The 21,058-nt window shown below is 44.4% G+C and overlaps 2 protein-coding genes across 5 annotated transcripts in view; one reads left to right on the forward strand and one right to left on the reverse strand.

The window, feature by feature from the left end:
* The first annotated feature begins 139 nt into the window (after positions 1–139).
* Positions 140–6,648, forward strand: Srpra (SRP receptor subunit alpha). The gene is made up of 14 exons (XM_042674841.1): positions 140–368; positions 951–1,034; positions 1,306–1,469; positions 1,896–2,056; positions 2,279–2,435; positions 2,541–2,694; positions 2,846–2,937; positions 3,030–3,148; positions 3,266–3,352; positions 4,185–4,357; positions 4,452–4,665; positions 5,051–5,214; positions 5,302–5,400; positions 5,544–6,648. Exons 1-14 carry the CDS (start codon positions 252–254, stop codon positions 5,670–5,672), a joined length of 1,914 nt encoding a protein of 637 aa, XP_042530775.1. The 5' UTR covers positions 140–251; the 3' UTR covers positions 5,673–6,648.
* A 301-nt stretch (positions 6,649–6,949) lies between these two features.
* The window catches only part of Fam118b (family with sequence similarity 118 member B), a 37,616-nt gene continuing 23,507 nt past the window's right edge, over positions 6,950–21,058 (reverse strand). For 2 of the 4 annotated variants that reach the window (XM_042674845.1, XM_042674843.1), the window contains 5 exons: positions 17,514–17,741; positions 13,510–13,638; positions 11,659–11,944; positions 7,678–7,737; positions 6,950–7,452 (listed from right to left, as the gene is read on the reverse strand). In XM_042674845.1, the coding sequence (XP_042530779.1) occupies positions 7,439–7,452; positions 7,678–7,737; positions 11,659–11,944; positions 13,510–13,638; positions 17,514–17,741 (717 nt within the window). In that variant the 3' untranslated portion in view covers positions 6,950–7,438. The remainder of the gene's footprint in view (positions 7,453–7,677; positions 7,738–11,658; positions 11,945–13,509; positions 13,639–17,513; positions 17,742–21,058) is intronic. The other 2 variants (XM_042674844.1, XM_042674846.1) reach the window with 2 other exon arrangements.

Genomic DNA, 21,058 nt, shown 5'->3' on the forward strand with positions numbered 1-21,058 from the left:
AGTCCCCAGGACGTCTCCGCCCAGAAACGCCCCCATCCGTGATTGGTCTCCTGGTCGTGTACGTCATTCTTGCGCGTCCCCGGTGCACAGGGAGCGGTGAGGGAACCCGGCGGCTAGGAGCGGAAGTGCGGCTGCGCCGGTTTCCGGGGCCGCCGGTGTGACGTGTCTCGAGCTTGGCGCAGCAGGAAGCGGCGGCGATCGCGGCTCCAGTCCCCGGCGGCGCCAGCCCCAGCTCCTCTCCCGCTGCCGCCATGCTCGACTTCTTCACCATCTTCTCCAAGGGCGGACTCGTGCTCTGGTGCTTCCAGGGCGTGAGCGACTCATGCACCGGGCCCGTTAACGCGTTGATTCGTTCCGTGCTGCTGCAGGTACCACCCCCGCGGGATCAGAACTCCGAGCTTTTTTTTTTTTTTTTCCTCCCCCTACCCGGGCCATGGTCCTCCTTCGACTAATCACCCTGCTGCCCCTTTCAGTGATAATCGACTTTCTTCCTCCCTCATCAGACAGTCCCGCAACTTTGCGTCGCCTCCTCCCTCGCCCCCTCACCCCCACTTGGCATCTTGGGAGTCCAGTCGGATTTCGGCGTCTGTGGGGACTTTTTCCTCCTCTCCCCAGCCCCAGCTTGATTTTTTTGGGTTGTTGTTTCGAGGCCGAGATGGTTGGAAAGACCCCTTGAAGAAACTAAATAGTATCCAGATGCTAGTAGATCCGATATGTATGTACTGATTTGTTGCCCTTCCAGTTCCCACGGTGTCTTGACTTTCAACTTTTCCCCTTTCCCTCATTTGTGTAGTCATTCTTTCTCGCTGGTGGAAGTCTAGAGAGAAATGCCCTAGCATCTTCTTGTAGGGAGTGTTCAGTACTTTCCCAAAGGTAATTATCCTTGAATGGCTCATGTCTGGGACATTTGGGAATGACCTGAACACTGAGACAGATTTTTTTTTTTTCAGGAACGAGGAGGTAATAACTCCTTTACTCATGAGGCCCTCACACTCAAGTATAAATTGGACAATCAGTTTGAGCTGGTGTTTGTGGTAAGTAGGGGTTAGAAGGACAGTGATCTAGAACGAATGATTAAAAATGCTGGTAATTGCACTACATATGTGAAGAGGCTGAGAATGCTAGGAAGGTGGTGTGGGCAAAGGAAGAACTTCTGAGCCAGGCAGAGAGCTTGGCTGCCTTTTGAGACAGGGAAACCTGCCAGGTGGCTGAGCCTATCTCTGGAGGACTAAGTTGAGTTGGCTTTCCTCCATTGTAGGCTGACATGTAAGCAGATCTGTTGGCTCTGTTTCCTTCTCTAAACAGGTTGGTTTTCAGAAGATCCTAACACTGACATATGTAGACAAGTTGATAGATGATGTGCACAGGCTGTTTCGGGACAAGTACCGCACAGAGATTCAACAACAAAGTGCCTTAAGTCTATTGAATGGCACTTTTGATTTTCAAAATGACTTCCTGCGACTCCTTCGGTGAGAGACCTTCCCTCTACAAAATTGATTTCCATGATTTGATGAACTCTCTTCCTGAGAGCTCCCTTCCTGAAGGTGGTTCAAGAGTAGTAAAGTGAGCCAGTTGTTGGTGGCTCATGCCTGTTGTAACCCCAGCTACTCAGGAGGCTGAGGTCTGAGGATCTGAGGATCACAGCCAGCCAGGGTAGTAAAGTCCATGATAACTCTTTATCTTCAATTAACCACCAAAAAGCTGGAAGTGGAGTTATTGCTCAAGTGGTAGAGTGATAGACACTCAGGCCCTGAGTTCAAAACCCAGCACTTGCCAAAAAAAAAAAACGGTGAAAAATAGTAAAGCCACTTCTTATTTGCTGCCCAGTTCTGATTGTCCTTTTGGTATATGGGACCTTTCTTCTTGCATGGTAGCAAACTATTTTTTGTCTTTAGTGAAGCGGAGGAGAGCAGTAAGATCCGTGCTCCTACTACCATGAAGAAATTTGAAGACTCTGAAAAGGCCAAGAAACCTGTGAGATCTATGATTGAAACACGGGGAGAAAAGCCCAAAGAAAAAGCAAAGAACAGCAAAAAAAAGGGGTCCAAAAAGGAAGGTGTGTTAGAACTACTTGGACGTGCTGGGGCATAAAAGGTGTTAACATAGCATTAAGGACTTCCTTCTCTTTGACCCTGCTGCTCACCACTTTATCATCCCCAGGACTTGTGATCCCCAAGATGTTTGACCCATGTTTTCTTCTGAAATTGGAGAAGTGTAGCCATTGTCTAGTTGGTTGGGATTTGGTCTTTTTTTCCTTCAGTGAGATTTCTCCTAACAGGTTCTGATGGTCCTTTGGCTACCAGCAAAGCAGCTCCTGCAGAAAAGTCAGGTCTCCCAGTGGGGCCTGAGAATGGAGAACTTTCCAAAGAGGAGCTGATCCGCAGGAAGAGGGAAGAGTTCATTCAGAAGCATGGGAGGGGTCTTGACAAATCCAGGTGAGCATTCTAGCTTTCACTAGTTTTAGGGCTCAGGGAGCTGTTTCTGACTTACTTTCTTTTTGATTTCTCCATTATAACTCTCTGTCCTGTGGTGCATTTTAGCAAGTCCACGAAGTCAGATGCTCCAAAGGAAAAGGGCAAAAAAGCACCCCGAGTGTGGGAACTTTGTGGTAGTGCTAACAAGGAAGTCTTGGATTATAGTACTCCTACCACCAATGGAACCCCAGAGGCTGCTCTGTCTGAGGATATCAACTTGGTAAGAGCCAACAAGGGACAAAGGGAAGGTCACTGGTAATTGGAAATTGGGAAAAGTAGAGACTTAGAAGTATAACAACCTAGATTTCTTCAAGGCCTTTTACTCAGAGCCAGTAATGTTCCTATAGCCATCTCTCCCACTTGTCCTACAGATTCGAGGGACTGGGCCTGGCGGGCAGCTTCAGGATCTGGATTGCAGCAGCTCGGATGATGAAGGGGCCGCCCCAAACTCCACCAAACCTAGGTATAGGGCTTTCCAGAAGTGGTGTCTGGCTGCAGAATTCCTAACTCCTGTCTGCTGACTTTATGTGTATTTGTGGTCTTCTGTGCCTGCAGTTCTACCAAGGGGACTCTGGGTGGCATGTTTGGGATGCTGAAGGGCCTTGTGGGTTCTAAGAGCTTGAGTCGTGAAGACATGGAATCTGTGCTGGACAAGATGCGTGATCATCTCATTGGTAAGTTCTGATGACTGGGCTCTCGTATTGGTATGGGAAGCAGGACCTTGTTTCTTAGCTGTATGGTAAGAATCAGTTGCTTTGACTTAGAACTCATACTTGTTCCTTGCTTGTCAGCTAAGAATGTGGCTGCAGATATTGCTGTCCAGCTCTGTGATTCTGTTGCCAACAAGCTGGAAGGGAAGGTGATGGGGACATTCAGCAGTAAGTATCTCCATCAGCCAAAATGTGCTTATGTGTAAAGAGGTCACTCATAGAGACCATCATTCTTTTTGGTCACATGACTTGGCTGATCCCTTTATTTCTACACCTCTATTATATAACCAAGATTTTAGGGGTTATTAGGCAGATGAATTAATATTTTAAAAAGTACTTAGAAGTGGAGCTAGAATAAATCATGTTAAGTGAGGTAAGCCAAGGCCAGAGAGACAAACGGCTCATGTTTCCTCTCATATGCAAAAACTAGGTTTAATATACACTTGGAACATGGTAAATTATATAGAACTCTGGGCGTTCACACAGTGAGACCAAAGGAGGATATTCTTAGGAGAGGAACACAAAGGCTCAATACCTATAATATGCCTTTGATTATAAAAATACATTTATCAAAATGGAACTCCAGGAAATGGAAACAAGGTTTTTTCCTAGTTGCTGTTTTCATTGTTTTTGTCATTTGTTTATCTGTCTTTTGGAGGACTGGGTGGGGGGTGGCACAGAAATGGAGGGACAAAGGATAAATACAGCAGTAGTACTCACTAGATACTGTGTTGAAAATGAACTATACAACTTGTGGGTGGAGACAGGAGGGAAAATCTGGAGGGGAGGGGGGCAGGGAAGGGGTGACAAAGAAATGTATTCTTTACCTGACTTATGTAACTGTAAACCCTTTGTACATCAGCTTTGTAATAACAAAATAAAGTGCTTAGAACAGTAGGGTTTGGATTCTTAGTTGTAGTTCCCTTAGTCTGAAAGGTGTGGAGGATTTTGAGCACATTCCTAGGCTTCATGGCTGTGTTCATTTCACCTCCCTTTGCAGCGGTGACGTCCACAGTCAAGCAAGCTCTACAGGAGTCCCTGGTGCAGATCTTGCAGCCACAGCGTCGGGTAGACATGCTCCGGGATATCATGGATGCCCAGCGTCGCCGGCGCCCTTATGTTGTCACCTTCTGTGGTGTGAACGGAGTAGGGAAGTCTACTAATCTTGCCAAGGTCAGTGCCGTTTCCGACCTGCCACTGGTATGCCTTCACTCTCCATGTCTCACGAGCCCTGGTTCCAGTCATTGTTTTTCCTTAACTCTTTCAGATTTCCTTCTGGCTGTTAGAGAATGGCTTCAGTGTCCTCATTGCTGCCTGTGATACATTTCGTGCTGGGGCTGTGGAGCAGCTCCGTACCCACACCCGGCGTCTGACTGCCCTGCACCCCCCAGAGAAGCATGGTGGCCGCACCATGGTGCAGTTGTTTGAAAAGGGCTATGGCAAGGACGCTGCTGGCATCGCCATGGAAGCCATTGCCTTTGGTACAGTCCCTGGGCAGTGTGGAGGCTTGTGGGCCTTTTGCCTCCTTGGAATTTGCAGAGGATCAGACTTGGACTACTAAAGTCAGAATTAGTTACTTGTCATGTTCTGCTTCCATGTGGTTTGTATAGTTACAAGCAAATATATCCTAACCAGAGATAGGAATTGAGTCACCTTTATCCTACTTCTGTGCTTTCCCTAAATGTTTTTGGTGGTGGCCAAGAATAGGGCAGGTTTTTCCTCATATTACCTTGTAACTGAATCCAGAGACTAAGTAGTAAACAGACGGGCTTTTCACTTAGCCAGATGGAGATTTCTTCAGAGGCTGGCAGTGAGCATCAGGGACAGTTGGGTATTTTGGGATTGACTTTTTTCTTTCCTCTTTAGCACGTAACCAAGGCTTTGACGTGGTGCTGGTGGACACAGCTGGTCGCATGCAAGACAATGCCCCCCTGATGACTGCCCTGGCAAAACTCATTACCGTCAATACACCTGACTTGGTGCTGTTTGTGGGGGAGGCCTTAGTTGGCAATGAAGCTGTGGACCAGCTGGTGAGGGCTCAGGCCTAGTTCCTCTGACAACATAAACTCTGGCAAATTAGTAGTCCTGTACTTACATGATCTTTTTTTCCCTCTCAGGTCAAGTTCAACAGAGCACTGGCTGACCATTCCATGGCTCAAACTCCTCGGCTCATTGATGGCATTGTACTTACCAAATTTGACACCATTGATGACAAGGTAAATGTGGATGGTGCCGGACAGCGAGACTGAAGGATGGGCTTTGAGGCCTTGGGGATAGGTGGTCTCTACAATTCGCTGTTAGGGAGATGGGATCTACAAGGAGGCTTCAACTGATTGGTTATCCCCTTTCTCCACTTCAGGTGGGAGCTGCTATTTCTATGACTTACATCACAAGCAAACCCATCGTCTTTGTGGGCACTGGCCAGACCTACTGTGACCTACGCAGTCTTAATGCCAAGGCTGTGGTGGCTGCCCTCATGAAGGCTTAATGTGGCTCTTGCCTAATACCAAATCGCCGCTTCCCCCAAGTCCTTGTTCCCGTATCAAGAATGTGCTTTAGAGTATGTGAGCAACTTGTCTTCAGTGTAGTACTACGGCAGAGTAATGGGAGCTGCAGGGCTTTAAAGCTCCTCCCACTCCCTGTTGAGTCCAGCCTCCACCTGCACGGAGGGCCTAATCATGTTACAGTTACTGCCCACTCACCCTACTCCTGCTCAGGCGCTCCCTTCACTCTGCCTTCAGACTCAGTCTCATTATAGCTTTGACCAATGTTCAGAAGACCCAGTACCCAGAGCTTTGCTAATTACAGTGGCCAGAGAGCATCTGAACTAAGGAGCAGTTTGAAGTCCCAGCTACATTAGGTTAAAAGACTCTTCCAGAGCCAGCTCTGGGTGTTGAGTGGCACCTTTCCCTAGGGTACACATCATTCAGGTCACTGGTGCCAAGATGATGCCCACCTCACTGTGCCAGTGTGGCCTGTTCTTAATTGCTGCTAATTCAAAATCCAACGATGCCCCTACCCTATTGTTTCCTAGAGCATCAGCTAGGCCCAAGTTTGTTACATGTAAGTGAAAGGCAAGTCCCTGCTTCCCTTGGAAACAACGGGAACCAAGCTGCAATTGCATCGGGCTTAGCCTTCCCACTCTTCCCCCTCCCAGGACCCAGATGTAAGCTTTGCATGTTCCCCTTCCTGGGAGAAAGCTAACTGTCAGAAGGGCAGCCATTGTCCACCTCCCTGCCCCACCCTTTGCCTCCTGAGTGGGTCCTGGCTTTTCCTCAGCCCTCTCTCCTACAGTGCCTGGTAGACAAGTGCTACCTGGTAGACAAGTGCTATGTTGAAGAATACAAACCTCTTGTCCTGTAGCTTGGTATTACAGATGTGCTATTAGTGCAATAAGGTGAAGGCTGTCTGCCCAGAGAAATACATAATTTATATGAGAAAATAAATTTCATAAGTAAACTGCCTCCAAGGTCTTGGAAGTTATTTTATACAGGACTCAGCTAAAATCTAAGTCACACCAGCCATATAGTTCTGGGGCTTATTTGTAGTAAAAAGAGCACCAAAGCAGAAACTGAAGAATGCTTTGAAGAGGGCATTGACTGTCATGCGAATGAGAACATCCCACCTCAAGGTTTAACACACAACTTACCAAATTTGAGTTATTAAAAAAATTAAGCTTCTTAATACCTTGATACAAGTTAGGAGTTTTGTTTTTGTTTTGTTTTTCTACAGTGACTCTCAAAGTAGAGCCAGGGCCCTGGCAAGTAAATGAACAAGCTTTTAATACAGCTCAGTTATGTAAAATACTGTACACTGTAAAAGATCTAGAAAACTAGAACTTCAAGTCATGTTTTAAAAAAGCCATTAAGCTTAATGAAAAACCGAGTACAAAACTGCAACAAGAGACTGCTTGACGCCATGACTTCCAGCTCCCCAAGTCCTTCCTGCAGAGCTGCAGTGTAGCCTGGAGGCATCACATTGGTCTGTGGTATACACACGCATGTCCAGCCTGGGGGTGAGTGGGAACTGCATTGGGTCTTGATGTCACGTATGTATTCTTGAATTGAACCAGGCAGCAGAGAACCAGCTGGCATGATGTTAAAGGTGAAACCCTTCCCCCCCATCCTACCCCCAAACTTCAGCCTCTGGGTATTGGTGCTTCCTGGGAGCTGTGTTGGGTTCTTGGACATTTGCAGGTTAAACACTGTCCACAGGAGGGCCTTACAGCACGGTTTAATGATGATGCCTAGCTGCTCATGTACTACAGCCTGTGGAAAGATAGAAAAGGCGGAGAATGAAAATGGAGCTTCACAAAACAGCTTTATGCATTTAATGCTGAAAATCTATAGTCCTACCCTTCGGAGTTTTGGAAAAGACTTGACAGGAACATGGGCTTAGTAGGGAGGAGAGGTAATTAGGTCATGCCCCATAGTCTTAATGGAGTTCAGGAGAACTGCCGACAGACTGGTAAAAGTAGAAGAGGAAATGCGTACCTCTGATTTCACTGTGTGCTGCAGATGAACCATTTAGCTGGCCTTCTCTCACCATCCCTGCTAAACACAGAATGCATCAGATATTAGGCTAGAAAAAAACAACTAACAGAGCCAAGAGCACAGGGTATGACTAGAGTGACATTTAGGAATGACACAGATGAGGTAGAAGAGTAAACAGTCTTCAGATTGTCACATTAAACTACAGAATCAGTAAGTCTTATTGTACTCAGAATGCTTGACTTTTTTGTTTTTATTTTATATATATATATATATATATATATATATATATATATTTTTTTTTTTTTTTTTTGTCGGTCGTGGGGCTTGAACTCTGGGCCTGGGCGCTGTCCCTCAGCTCTTCAGTTCAAGGCGAGCGCTCTACCACTTGAGCTACAGCGCCACTTCCGGTTTTCTGGTGGTTTATTGGAGATAGGAGTCTCACAGTCTCTCCTGCCCGGGCTGGCTTTGAACCTTGATCCTCAGATCTCAGCCTCCTGAGTAGCTAGGATTACAGGCGTGAGCCACCAGCGCCCGGCTTTGTTTTTATTTTACTGAGATGCACCTTAAAGTTCCAGGTTGGGCTTGACCTTAATGGTTTTACAGTCTCAGCCTCTCTGGTGGCTGTGACTATAGTCATGAGGCCATTAGCCCAGCAAGATTGCATATAAATAAAACACTTTAATATGTCTGTTGTCACCGGATAGATTTTACCGTGTAGAATAAAAACACAAAACAAAGCAAAAAAAAAACCTCTAGTCAGGGATGGGAATAAGTGAGCAAATTCAATCAAGAAGAGTGAAAAGTAGCATATAACTCCAGAAAATGGATTAGGTTATTGCTGTGATATGGTATCGCTTGCCATTTATAGCTATTTGGCTTTCAATTATTCTGCTCCTCAATTATACTAGCTGCATTTCAAGTGCTCATTAGGAATATGTGGCCTGTGGCTCCTGTGCTGAGCAGTAAAGACTATGAGATACTTGTACAATTGCAAAAAATTCTATCAGCTAACACTGGGACAGACAACTCTGTAGGAAAAAAACTAATCCTAGCTACTTAGAAAGCTGAGATCTGAGGATCACCGTTTGGAGCCAGTCCTGCAGGAACGTCTGAGACACGTATCTCTAGTTAATCACTTAAAAAGCCAGTAGAGTTGTGGCTCAAGGGGTAGAGCACTAGCCCTGAGCAAAAGAGCCCAGGGACAGCGTCCATGTACTGAGTTCGAGCTCCCCTTCAAAAAAAAAAAAAAGTTATGAATCCTTCACTAATGTAGAAAAATCAATGATTTACTACTTCATTAGAAAAGAAACCCCGGCCCATCAGCTGCACTGGACATACAAGAAAAAGAACTAAGCAACCCAAAGACAGCGATGGGAAGGGAGGAATGAGAGGAAAAGAGGGAAAAGCTTACACTAAGCAAAAAGAAAGAAATGTAAACATCACCTAAGGTGGAAAAGATAATTTGTATTGTCAAAGCTCGTAACATTCACAAACCATATAGACCATGATAATGACCATGTTCCTTGTGAAGGTTAAAATGTGTTTGTGACTTCAAGTATCACTATTCCACAATACTGTGAACTATGTGAAATTTATGTAATCACCTAATCCCAATTTTTAAAAAAAGTGAGAAGGGATGGGTTAGGAGCGATGGGTGACAATGTTGTCAGACACCTTGTACTCATACACTGTTTTGTAGAATGGGAACCACTTAAAGATAATTTTAAAAATCCTGGAAAAAAAATAAAAAGAAACCTCAAATCATCCAGGCCAGGTCTGGGGCACTGGCCTGTAATCCCAGCTACTTGGGGAACCGTGGGTAGAAGCAGATCTCAATCCAAAGCTGTCCTCCGGCAAAACAAAAAACACTAACAAAACCCTATCAAAAAAATAACCTAAGTAGGAAAGGGCTTGGGGGATGTGGCTCAAATGAAACAAACAATCCCAACAAGCATAAGGCCCTGAGTTCAAATCCTAATACTGCCAAAAAAATTAAAAATAAACCAACTTTAAACACCTTTTCTCAGTATGTAACTCCAGAGATTTGAAACCATCAAGGATGAAAGATTACAAACACAGCTGCCTTATTTTTTTTTTTCTTCCCCCTCCATTCTTTCTTTTTGGTGTTACTGTGTTTTGAGATCAGAACCACATGCTTGATAGGTAAGTGCTTTACCCTTAACCTTATTGCTTCCTGTTTTTGGTAAGTTTTTTGCCTATGCCAGTCTCAGACCATATTCTAGATAACTGGGATCATAGGTGTCTACCACCTACACTTGACTTACTGGTTGAGGTGAGGTCTCACTAGTTTTGCCTGGGCTATCCTTGAACTAAAATTCATCTCTGCCTCCTAAGTAAGTGGGACTACAGGAGTGAGCCAACACTCCTGGTCTGTGACTGAACCTTCTAACAAGCTCTTTGGTCATAATGAAAATCCTTATCTGAAGAAGTACAGATGCCTTACTGATTTTGAGCAAGGCCACTTTGGTAGGAAGTTTATAGAGCTAATAATCAGATCTGTTCCATTCTATAGCATTCATATTTGTATTAAGATTAAATGCAAGAGAGCAGTTGACAAGAGGGATTTTGTTGTTTTAAATCGTAGCATCTTTCCTGGGCAGAAAATGTCAGAATCGAGATCAAAATATGCAGAGCTTGGAGGTATCTGTCTGGTTTAATGAAGACAGAATATGTAAAGTGTGGCAAACCCCAGAAGGGTCTGGAACCCTGAAGGACAACAGAAGTTTACCTGAGCAAGCTCAGTAATGGTTTTCATAAAAGACTGCCCAAAAGATTCGTCTCACTACAAGTTTCTTAAGTGTGTGCAGGAAGGGCAGACAGTCTGCAGTGTTCAGTTACGTGAGGGCGGTCAGGAGTGCGGTCCCTCCAAAGCACAGCCATGTAGTTGGGGAATTTTTACTAGAAGAGAATCCTACTTAAAGCCATCTTATTCAAAAAAGAAACCTGAGAATTTATTGTCTAAGCTTTAGATGTGAAATAACTTTCAATAGGCCTCCTAAGATGTGATCAGACTGACAATGAAAATATTAAGTTTTTCAATGATATTCTGTGTTCAACAGCAGCAGAATTTCTTTAGAACTGGGCAGGTGAGTCAGAATATCCATTCCCTACAGCTGGGGCTTTGTTCCATTTAAGTTTGTTTTTTGAGCCTCAGTCCTGCAGTGTTGCCCAGGCTGGTCTGGAGCTCCTGCATCAAGCCATGTTCCAAGCCCAGCTTCCTCAGTATGCTGGGTCTCTAGGTGCATGTCACACACAGCTTAGTGTGAGTTTTTTTTGTGTATGTTGGTCTTGTGACTTGAATTCAGGGCCTAGGCGCTAGCCCTGAGCTTTTGTGCTAAAGACTAGCGCTCTAGCACTTGAGCCAGCTCCACTTCTAGATTTTTGGCGATTAACTGGAGATAAGAATCTCACAAGACTTTTCTGCCCAGGCTGGCATTGATCTGCAATAATCAAATCTCAGCCTCTTGAATAGCTAGGATTACACGTGTTGGCCACTGGTGCCTGGCAACTGTGAGTTGTTTTTTTTTTAAAGTGTTCCCCCAATCAGGCTGGTAGGAAAAACGTCTGCATTTTAGGGTTATTTGGAATGTGCAGTGACCATTAGTGATGAAACTTACATCACTCTTGCCCTTCACTGTCAGAAGCTTGAGGTAAATAATCCCTAAGCAGTCTTGAATTCAGGCCCTGGGCGCTGTCCCTGAGCTTCTTTTTTTCAAGGCTAGCATCCTACCACTTGACCCATAGCTCCACTTCTGGCTTTTTTGGTGCTTAATTGGAGGTAAGAGTCTCACAAACTTTCCTGCTGGGCTGGCTTAGAACTGTGATCCTCATATCTCAGCCGCCTCCATAGCTAGGATTACATGTGCGAGCCACTGATGCCTGGCTACACTCCTCATTCGGGAATGGTTTTACACTAAAAGACAGAGGGCTGCTGTTCTCCGACTCCTCAGTACATCTTACCTGATCTACCCCTTGTGGAAATCTCACTTGTCAGCCGCTTGAAATATTCTGGAAGATCAGCGTAGTCATTTCCATAGGAGATGACCTTAATCCCCTTATCCAGCATGTTTTCTCGAAGTTTCTTGAACTCATCAACATCTCCTCTCCGAACCAGCATGAAATGTTCTAAGTCAGATTTATGCTTGACAGCCTCCAGGAAGAGGGCCTGGAAAGTGGTGTCATCCACAGTCCAGCCACAACCCAGGAAAAGAAAAGACTTGTTTTCATAAAGTTTCTGAATCTCTCTCTTGAAGGAAAAGAAACAACGTATTAATGACATTGAAGAAGACAAAATTTTTGTTCCTGAAACAAAACTGTCTATAATTGCTATATTTAGTAGAATATGATAGCCAATTAACCAAGATTTAAGCAAGTACAGCATGACGCAGGTGGCTCATGCCTGTAATCCTAACTACTAAGGAGGATGAGTTGGATGCCAGAGACTCACGTCATAATCCTAGCTACTGAGGAGGCTGATAATCTGAAAATTGAGGCTCAAAGCAATCCTAGACACCTAAATCCAAGAGACACTTTTTTTTTTCCTAATGCCAGTCCTGGAGTTTGAACTCAGGGCCTGGGTGATATTACTGAGCTTCTTTTGCTCAAGGTCAGCACTCTACTACTTGAGCCATAGCTCCACTTCCAACATTTTTGGTAGTTTATTGGCGATAAGAGTCTCACAGGCTTGCTTCGAACCACTTCCTTTTTTTTGGGGGTCTGGTCGTGGGGCCTGAACTCGGCCTGAGCGCTGTCCCTCAGCTCTTCAGCTCAAGGCTAGTGCTTTACCACTTGAGCCACAGCGCCACTTCCAGCTTTTTTCTTTTTGCTTAGGTGGTGCTGTGGAATCGAACCCAGAGCCTCAAGCATACAAGGCAAGTGCTCTACCACTGAGCCACCTTCCTAGCCCCTGAACCACTTCCTTCTGATCTAAGCCTCCTGAGTAGTAGGATACAGGTGTGAGCCACCAGTATCTGGCAAAACACGTATTTTCAATTAGTCAGCAAAAAGCCAGAAATGGAGATGTGGCTCAAGTGGCAGAGTGCCAGCTGTAGGTAAAAAAGCCTCTACGGTCCAGAAAACCTCCACTGAATCACCCTAGCTAATTTATTTTTCAGTTATTTTCACTGAGCAGGTAAGTGTAAATAGGTCTAGTTACTCAATGTAAGTCAATGCTACTTGTATGAAATCTCTTTGGCATATATACTGTAGTACTGGTTTGAAAAAGCTTCCTAAATTGTTTTGGGCAGGGAGTTACTTGGATGGATGTCGGTGGCTTACACCTTTAATCCTAGCTACTTAGAAAGCTGAGATCTGAGGACTGCAGTTCAAAGCCAGCACAGGCAGGAAAGTCTGTGAGGACTCTTATCTCCAATAAACCACTCAGGAAACCAGAAGTGGTGCTATGGCTTAAGTGGTAGAGTGCTCACCTTGAGCTGAAGAGCTGAGGGATAGTGCCCAGAGTTCAAGCCCCACGACCCACCAAAAAAAAAAAAAAGAAGGGTAGCAATGTACTTTTCATCTATGAACATGGATAAATGGAGCCCTGTGGCCTGACACCTGCAGGAAAGTTCTGCATTTCCTTGGGTGGAAATGCATATCCACAGGCTAAGAGCCCAGGCTGGCCTGAAATTCACTACATAGCTCAGGCTGGTCTTGACCTTGTGATCCTCTTGCCTTTGATTCCAGCTGTGTATCACCATGACTTTCCAGTTTCTGGATAACAAAATATAATATTCTCCTTGAAGACCTCTCATACGTTCAGAGATGCCTTCAGGAAAGAATCCCAACCTCAGCCAGCTCAGCACCACTCACCATAACTTCAGTGTTCCTGAGCACATTCTGATATCCGGCTGGATGGAGGACAATGCCACTAGGGTTGGTGTAGACACCATGGATGTGTAACACACTCAGCTTCCGCTTCTCCTGAGCCCACTCCAAGACCTGCACAACACAAACACACACACACACACACAACTCAAAAAAGATGGCAGGGTGAGTATCTACTTTAGAGCACAATGGGCAAGAGGCTGAGGCCAACTCTCCAGTTCAAATCAAAGGACAAGAATACCACACCGGTTGTGGCTTAAGTTTCCCTTCAGGTATGACTGACAGGAGTGATAGCAGCAACTCGGACAATTTATCCTTTGAAAGTAACAACTAGAAATTAGTTTGTCATCAGAGTAACAGAGGCCCTGTGATTGTAAATATGAGCAGCTCTGGATGACTGCTTCAGTGATGGCTCCAGGCTTGTGTGCCATTTTACTTTTCACAGTGACTCCAGGCTAGTCACATGGCTTACTCTAGCCAAAGGACATTAGCAAACAGGACACAAAGAGAACCTTGAAGAGTGTTGGTTCAGTGAGTTCTTTTTCCTCTTTGCTGCTTTTGGAACCAGGCTATTATGTGAAGAAGCCTAGGCTTGCCTGCTAGAAAGCTGTCTGCGCAGCCTGCCACCTGCATCTAGACAGGGAAGCTTGGTTTCTATCAAGCAGCCCCAGACCAGCCACCAGGCAATCTAACCCATGTGAATATGCCATACAACAGCTGAGAAATTGGTCAGCTGGGCTGCTGAGCTCCGCTTACTAACTCACTTCTTCAAGGGTCAGAGCCAGAGAAATGTTTGTTATTTTAATAAGCTCTGAAGTTTCAGAAGATTTTCTTGTACAGCAATAGAAGAGACTGAAAAAAAAAATCACATCAGATACACATCAGGAACCTAAAAGGCTACTAATGAGGAACAACCATTAGATGACAGTGTTACAACAGTCACCTAGATTTTACAGCTCCACTTTGGGAGACAGTATAAATTTATGCTTAGGACATTCTGGAGAAATAAGGCATTGAGTATAAAAAAGCAGCCAAGAAAAGTAGAGACCAGCGAGGCGCTGGCGGCTCACACCTGAAATCCTATCTACTCAAGAGGTTAAGATCTGAGGAGTGTGGCTCAAAGCCAGCCTGGGCAGGAAAGTCCATGAGACTCTTATCTCCAATAAGCTACTCAGAAATGGGCAGAAGTAGCACTGTGGCTCAAGTGGTAGAGTGCTAGCCTTGAGCCAAAGAAGCTCAGGGACAGTGTCTAGGCCTTGAGTTCAAGCCCCAGGGCTAGCACAGAAAAAGACACACACACACACACAAAGATCATGAGCAAAGCTCACCATCTTGAACTAAAAACAAAAAAATCACTGAAATTAAATGGTGGGAGATTTGTTCAAAGACCAGTATGGAAGTTTGGTCCCTTGATGAATCTTGTGATGACAGTATGTGGAGAGGGCAAGCAGTGGGCAGCAGGACAATACTGGGATGATGGCAAAACAAGGAGGTAACATCACCATATTAGAAAGTATGGAGCAGTTCTAAATGACAGCTGGTCAGCAGAGAAAGCCACATCGTCTTGCCAAGGGCCTGTTTCACTATGAAGTAAAAATTGAGTGATGTACACTTCCATATTAAAGTTTGAGTAGGGCTGGGAAGATGGCTCAGTGGTAGAGCGCTTGCCTTGCATGCCTGAGACCCTGGGTTCGATTCCTCAGCACCACATAAGCAAAATGACAAAAGCCGGAAGTGGTGCTGTGGCTCAAGTGGTAGAGCACTAGCCTTGAGCTGAAGAGCTGAGGGACAGCGCCCAGGCCCAGAGTTCAGGCCCCACAACTGGACCCAAAAAAAAAAAAATAAAGTTTGAGTACTACTAAGCCATGGTCTAAGAACCAATCAATGGCTTTAGCAAATGACTGGGACATTGTTCCTAATGTGGGCCACAAACACAAAGCAAATTCTGGAAATGAGAAGGATTTCCTTAGCTGTAGAAAGGCCTATATTAGCTTCTGATGCCATGAAGATTTGATTTGATTCTTATCAGAAATGGTTACTAAGTTTTGAATTTTGTGCAATCACTTATTAAAATTCAAGAAATATTTACTGAGCATCCACAATGTCCTAAGTACTGTCAGAGACAGAAAAGAAAGCAGACTGACATTGAGAGACTCTTATCTCCAATACACTACTCAGAAAAGGCCAGAAGTAACACTGTGGCTCTTCAGCTCAGGCCCAGAGTTCAAGCCCCATGACCGACCAAAAAAAGTCTGCAAGCAGATGAACATCCAAGGTAAAACCTGCTAGTACTAAGTGCTTTGAAGGAAGTAGATACGTGAATGGACCAAAAAGTGAAGTCCAACTTGAAGAGGATGGCCAGAGGGTTTCTCCAGGGAGACAATACTTCAGTTGAGATTTATGAGAGGATGAGGGAGTAGCTTGAAAAGTCTTCATGGCACCATTTCTCTAAATTGAACTCCCCTTTAAAACCTGGCTTCCATAGCCAGGAACTGATGGCTCATGCCTATAATCCTAGCTACTCCAGAGCTGAGATCTGAGGATTATGGTTCAAAGCCAGCACCAAGCAGGAAAGTCCATGAGACTCTTATCTCTAATTAATGACCAAAAAGTAGGAAGTAGAGCAGTGGCTCACGCAGTAGAATGCTTGCCTTAAGCAACGAAAGCTAAGGGACAATGCCTAGGCCCTGAGCTTAAGCCCCAGTACTAATATAATCCCTCTTTCTCCCCTCCTCACCCCCTGAAAAAAAACCCACAAAAATACCTGGCTTCTGGGGCTGGGAAGGTGGCTCAGCAGTAGAGTGATTGCCTCGCACACATGAGGCCCTGGGTTTAATTCCTCAGCACCACATAAACAGAAAAGGCTAGAAGTGGCGCTGTGGCTCAAGCGTTAGAGCGCTAGCCTTGAGCTGAAGAGCTCTGGGAAAGTGCCCAAGCCTAGAGTTCAAGCCCCACAACTGACAAAAAACAAACAAACAAAAACAAAAACATTTGGCTTCTGGGCTGGAAAGGTAGCTCAGTGTTAGAGCGCCTGCCTTGCATGTTGAGGCCCTGGGTTCAATTCCTCAGCACCACATAAGCAGAAAAAAAAAGCCGGAAGTGGCGCTGTGGCTCAAGTGGTAGAACACTAGCCTTGAGCTGAAGAGCTGAGGGTCAGCGCCCAGGCCCAGAGTTCAGGCCCCACCACCAGACCCCAAACAAAAACAAAAACAAAAAACCTGGCTTCCTTGCCAGCAAAACCACAGATGGATATTTTAGGTACTACTCTGGCAGAGGCAGGACTATGGCAATGAATGTCAGTGGGTGAATCACTGATCTACTCAGACTATTTAGCTGGTGTACCAAGATGGACAGAAAAAGCAGGTTGAAAACAAAGTCAAGAATAAAAATTAAGAATTCATCTTGAACAGCTGACAAATAAAAACATCAGGATTTTGGTAGATGGCTTAGGTATGGCACAGACTACCTTTAGAAAAGTCTGCTACTGGAAGTGGCACTGTGGCTCAAGTGGTAGAGCACTCGCCTTAAGCTGAAGAGCACAGGGAACTTGCCCAAGCCCAGAGTTCAAGCCCTATGACCGACAAAAAAAGAGAAGTCTGCTGCTATTTCCAGTAAAGACCAATCTCAACCCTTAAACTGTCATATGGTATAGAACTTGCTTTTCTAACCATCATAAAATAGGTTCTAGAAAACATTATACCATTTGATACTCTCAAGTACTAAAGAGATCTTATATTCCAAACAACTTCCCCTAATCCCTAATTCCCCCTTTGAAAGTAGGGGAAGCTGTCAAAACTCACAGATATACACTTTTAAGATCTGTGCACTTTACTGTACATTGATTTTATCTTAAAAAAAAACCTACACCCACAAAATCAAGGAAAGGACACTTCTTTTCTTATGCTACATGAATATCAACATAACAAGCAGTTTTTCTGATGAAGATGCAAACCACTAGCTCAAGGGGAGACAGTGCTTTATGCTCTTACCTTTTTCTCATCAGTTAGGTCAAGGGACTCAAGCTGTTTTCCCTGGTCTGCTGCATACAGTTCCAAGAGATTATCAAAATTTGTAGTTAGTACTAGGGCCCCATTTTCCATCAAGTGGAGAACTGACTGCAGTAGCTGTTTTCCAGAATCTTCCATCTTTGACTCCAGGTCATCAAATACTTCATATAAACAGTCTTTGAAAAATGTAGAACGAACATTACTGGTACGCTGGGGAGGGATTTTAAAGAAAAAAGTTAATCCACAGTGTTTTGGCAGGCCATTTTAGATACAGTAATAAAAAATTTGAAGAATATATTGTGCTTAAAGGATAAACTATCACTTTCACAGGAATAAAGAAAATGGGATGATACATGTTGAGCAAATGTCTACATAGATTAAGTGATTGATATTGTTCCATCTTAGGTAAATAAGTATAAGCTCTCTAGGAAGACTTTGTGTGCTGGTCCTGGGGCTTTAACTCAGGGCCTGGGCACTGTCCCCCTGAGTTTTGGGGCTCAAGGATAACATTCTACCACTTGAGCCACAGCTCTACTTCTTCTTCTTTTTTTTTTTTTGTCATTAGTGGGAGATAAGAATCTCACAGCCTTTCCTGCCATTGCTGGCTTTGAACCATTATCCCCAGATCTCAGCCTCTAGAGAAGCTAGGATTATATCCATGAGTCTACTAGCACATGGCTTAGGTAGACATTTTTAATAGAAGAAAACTAGCACAGCTAAGAGATGAGACTTTATTCTAAGAATTAAAGGAGGGTAAAAGGCCTCAGGTAAGTGACACTCAGACAGACTGAACTGTGGCTTAGCATCTCCTTTTCTAATCCTGGGTGTTTTTTATGTCTGCTTATGGAATTAGGAAAAACATGTAGGAAGGGTAACATCCACTAAGATGCATTGTACTGATAAACTGACATGTTGAATTGAAATCCTTTTATATAACTACTTAGAGATGATTTTAATAATATAAAGGAAAACTAACATCTCTCTGTTGTTTTTTCCTGGTCTAATTCAGCAATTTGATCACAAGTTTTCTAAGAAAAATACTTAGTACACCTAAAAGTATAAAAATTTTACAATTAAAACTTACATTTTAGCTGGGCACCAGTGGCTCATATCTGTAACCCTAGCTACTCAGGACTCTGAGATCTTGAGGATTCCAGTTTAAAGCTAGCCTGGGTAGACAGATCTGAGAGACTCATCTCCAAATAATAAGCAGAAAGCTGGGAGTGGAGGTGTGTGTCTCAAGTGGTAGAGAACCAGCCTCAAGTGAAAAGCTAAGCAAGAGTGTGAGGCCCCGAATTCAAGCCCCAGTATCAGTATAAACATAAACATACGCACGCACACACAATTACATTTTGCAATTGTTTATTGGTTAGTTTTTGTGGTACTGTGGATTATACCCAGTCTTGTGCTGGTTCTGCCACTAATATGCTACCAGCATACTATATACTAATCAAATAAAGTATTTCTCTCTTTCACGTACTGTCATCCTTCTATTTATACTTTCCATATAGCTAAGATGACAGACATGTACCACCATGCCTAGCTTTTATTGAGACTGGGTTTCAAAAACTTTTTTGCTTGAATTGTGATCCTCCTGATTTTGCCCTCATAATTAACTAGGATGACAGGTATAAGTCACCATATATGGCCTGAAATCGACTATTTTATAATATATAGTTTAGGTGAAATAACTGCTTTCTTAGCTTACTATGAATGTATGTAAAGAAGTCATGTGCTGGGCTGGGAAGGTGGCTCAGTGGTAGAGCACTTGCCTTGCATGCAGGAGGCCCTGGGTTCCATTCCTCAGCACCACATAAGCAAAATGAAAAAAGCTGGCCGGGCGCTGGTGGCTCACGCCTGTAATCCTAGCTACTCAGGAGGCTGAGATCTGAGGATCGTGGTTCAAAGCCAGCCCGGGCAGGAGAGACTGTGAGACTCCTATCTCCAATAAACCACCAGAAAACCGGAAGTGGCGCTGTAGCTCAAGTGGTAGAGCGCTCGCCTTGAGCTGAAGAGCTGAGGGACAGCGCCCAGGCCCAGAGTTCAAGCCCCACGACCGACAAAAAAAAAAAAAAAAAAAAAAAAAAGCTGGAAGTGGCGCTGTGGCTCAAGTGGTAGAGCGCTAGCCTTGAGCTGAAGAGCTAAGGGACAGCGCCCCTGAGTTCAGGCCCCACGACCGGACCCTCCCCCCCCCCACACACAAAAAAAGAAGTCATGTGCTGTATGTTTTGGTCAATGACAGACCATATATACTACAGTGATCCCATACAACTGTATCATCCATCTTGTGTTGATGTAGTCATCTTAATTTGTATACACTCTATGATTTTTACAACAGCAAATGGCCTATTGATGCATTTTCCTGTCTTACCCTCCTGCTGCTGTTAGATAAAGCTATTAGATAAAATATATAAAACAGTTCTATCTAGATTGCTATCTTTTTGAACTGGGAGATAGAAGCAGTTAAGGGAAGATTAAATACAGTGTTCCTGTTTACATTTGTAAAGAGGATTTAAGACACAGACACTGACACATACATACAAATAATAATTTATGGCAGGTAGGTGTGGGAAGAGGAGATTGACAAATGCTACAAATGCATGGGTAGGAGCAAGATGCCTCAATAGAGTTAACCTCTTTGCATTTAAATTTTTTTTTAAATCAATGTGTCTTAATCTATTTAGAATACTTACTTTAAAAAAGCAAAATTGGAGGGCTGGGAAGGTGGCTCAGTGGTAGAGTGCTTGCCTTGCACGCACGAGGCCCTGGGTTTGATTCCTCAGTACAACAAACAGAAAAAGCCAAAAGTGGTGCCATGGCTCAAGTGGTAGTGCTCATTTTGAGCTAAAGAGTTGAGGGACAGTGCCCAGGCCCAGAGTTTAAGGCCCATGACTGACAAAAAAAAAAAAATCTTATGGGGCTGGGAAGATGGCTCAGTGGTAGAGCACTTGCCTTGCATGCCTGAGGCCCTGGGTTCAATTCCTCAGCATCACATAAGCAAAAAGAAAAAAAAAAGCCAGAAGTGGCGCTGTGGCTCAAGAGGTAGAACTCTAGCCTTGAACTGAAGAGCTGAGGGACAGCGCCCAGGCCCAGAGTTCAGGCCCTACGACCAGACCCCCCCCCCCCCCCAAAAAAAAGCAAAATTGGGTTGGAGATATGGCTCAAGCGGTAGAGTGCTTGCCTAGCAGCACAAAGCACTGAGTGTCTCCCCTCTCTCCCCCTAAAAAAAAATCCCCAAAAGCAAAATTAAGTTTCAAATTCAATGCAATGATTTTCTTGTTCTTCTTAGAAAGAACCTGTGTTTAATAATTATTTGGTGCCTGACTCATATACGCACACTGTTTCAACATCAGTCTAAGTACTTAACACACAGATAAAAAGGCCTGGGGAGACTAAGATAGCCATGTAGAATACATTTTCTTTTTTCCAAGAAAAGAAATACAAATTTGGGGGCTGGGAAGGTGGCTCAGTGGTAGAGCCCTTGCCTTGCATGCCAGAGGCCCTGGGTTCGATTCCTCAGCACCACA

Source organism: Dipodomys spectabilis, unplaced genomic scaffold (assembly GCF_019054845.1).
Source record: "Dipodomys spectabilis isolate Male_0828 unplaced genomic scaffold, ASM1905484v1 ptg000023l, whole genome shotgun sequence".
Lineage (NCBI taxonomy): Eukaryota > Metazoa > Chordata > Mammalia > Rodentia > Heteromyidae > Dipodomys > Dipodomys spectabilis.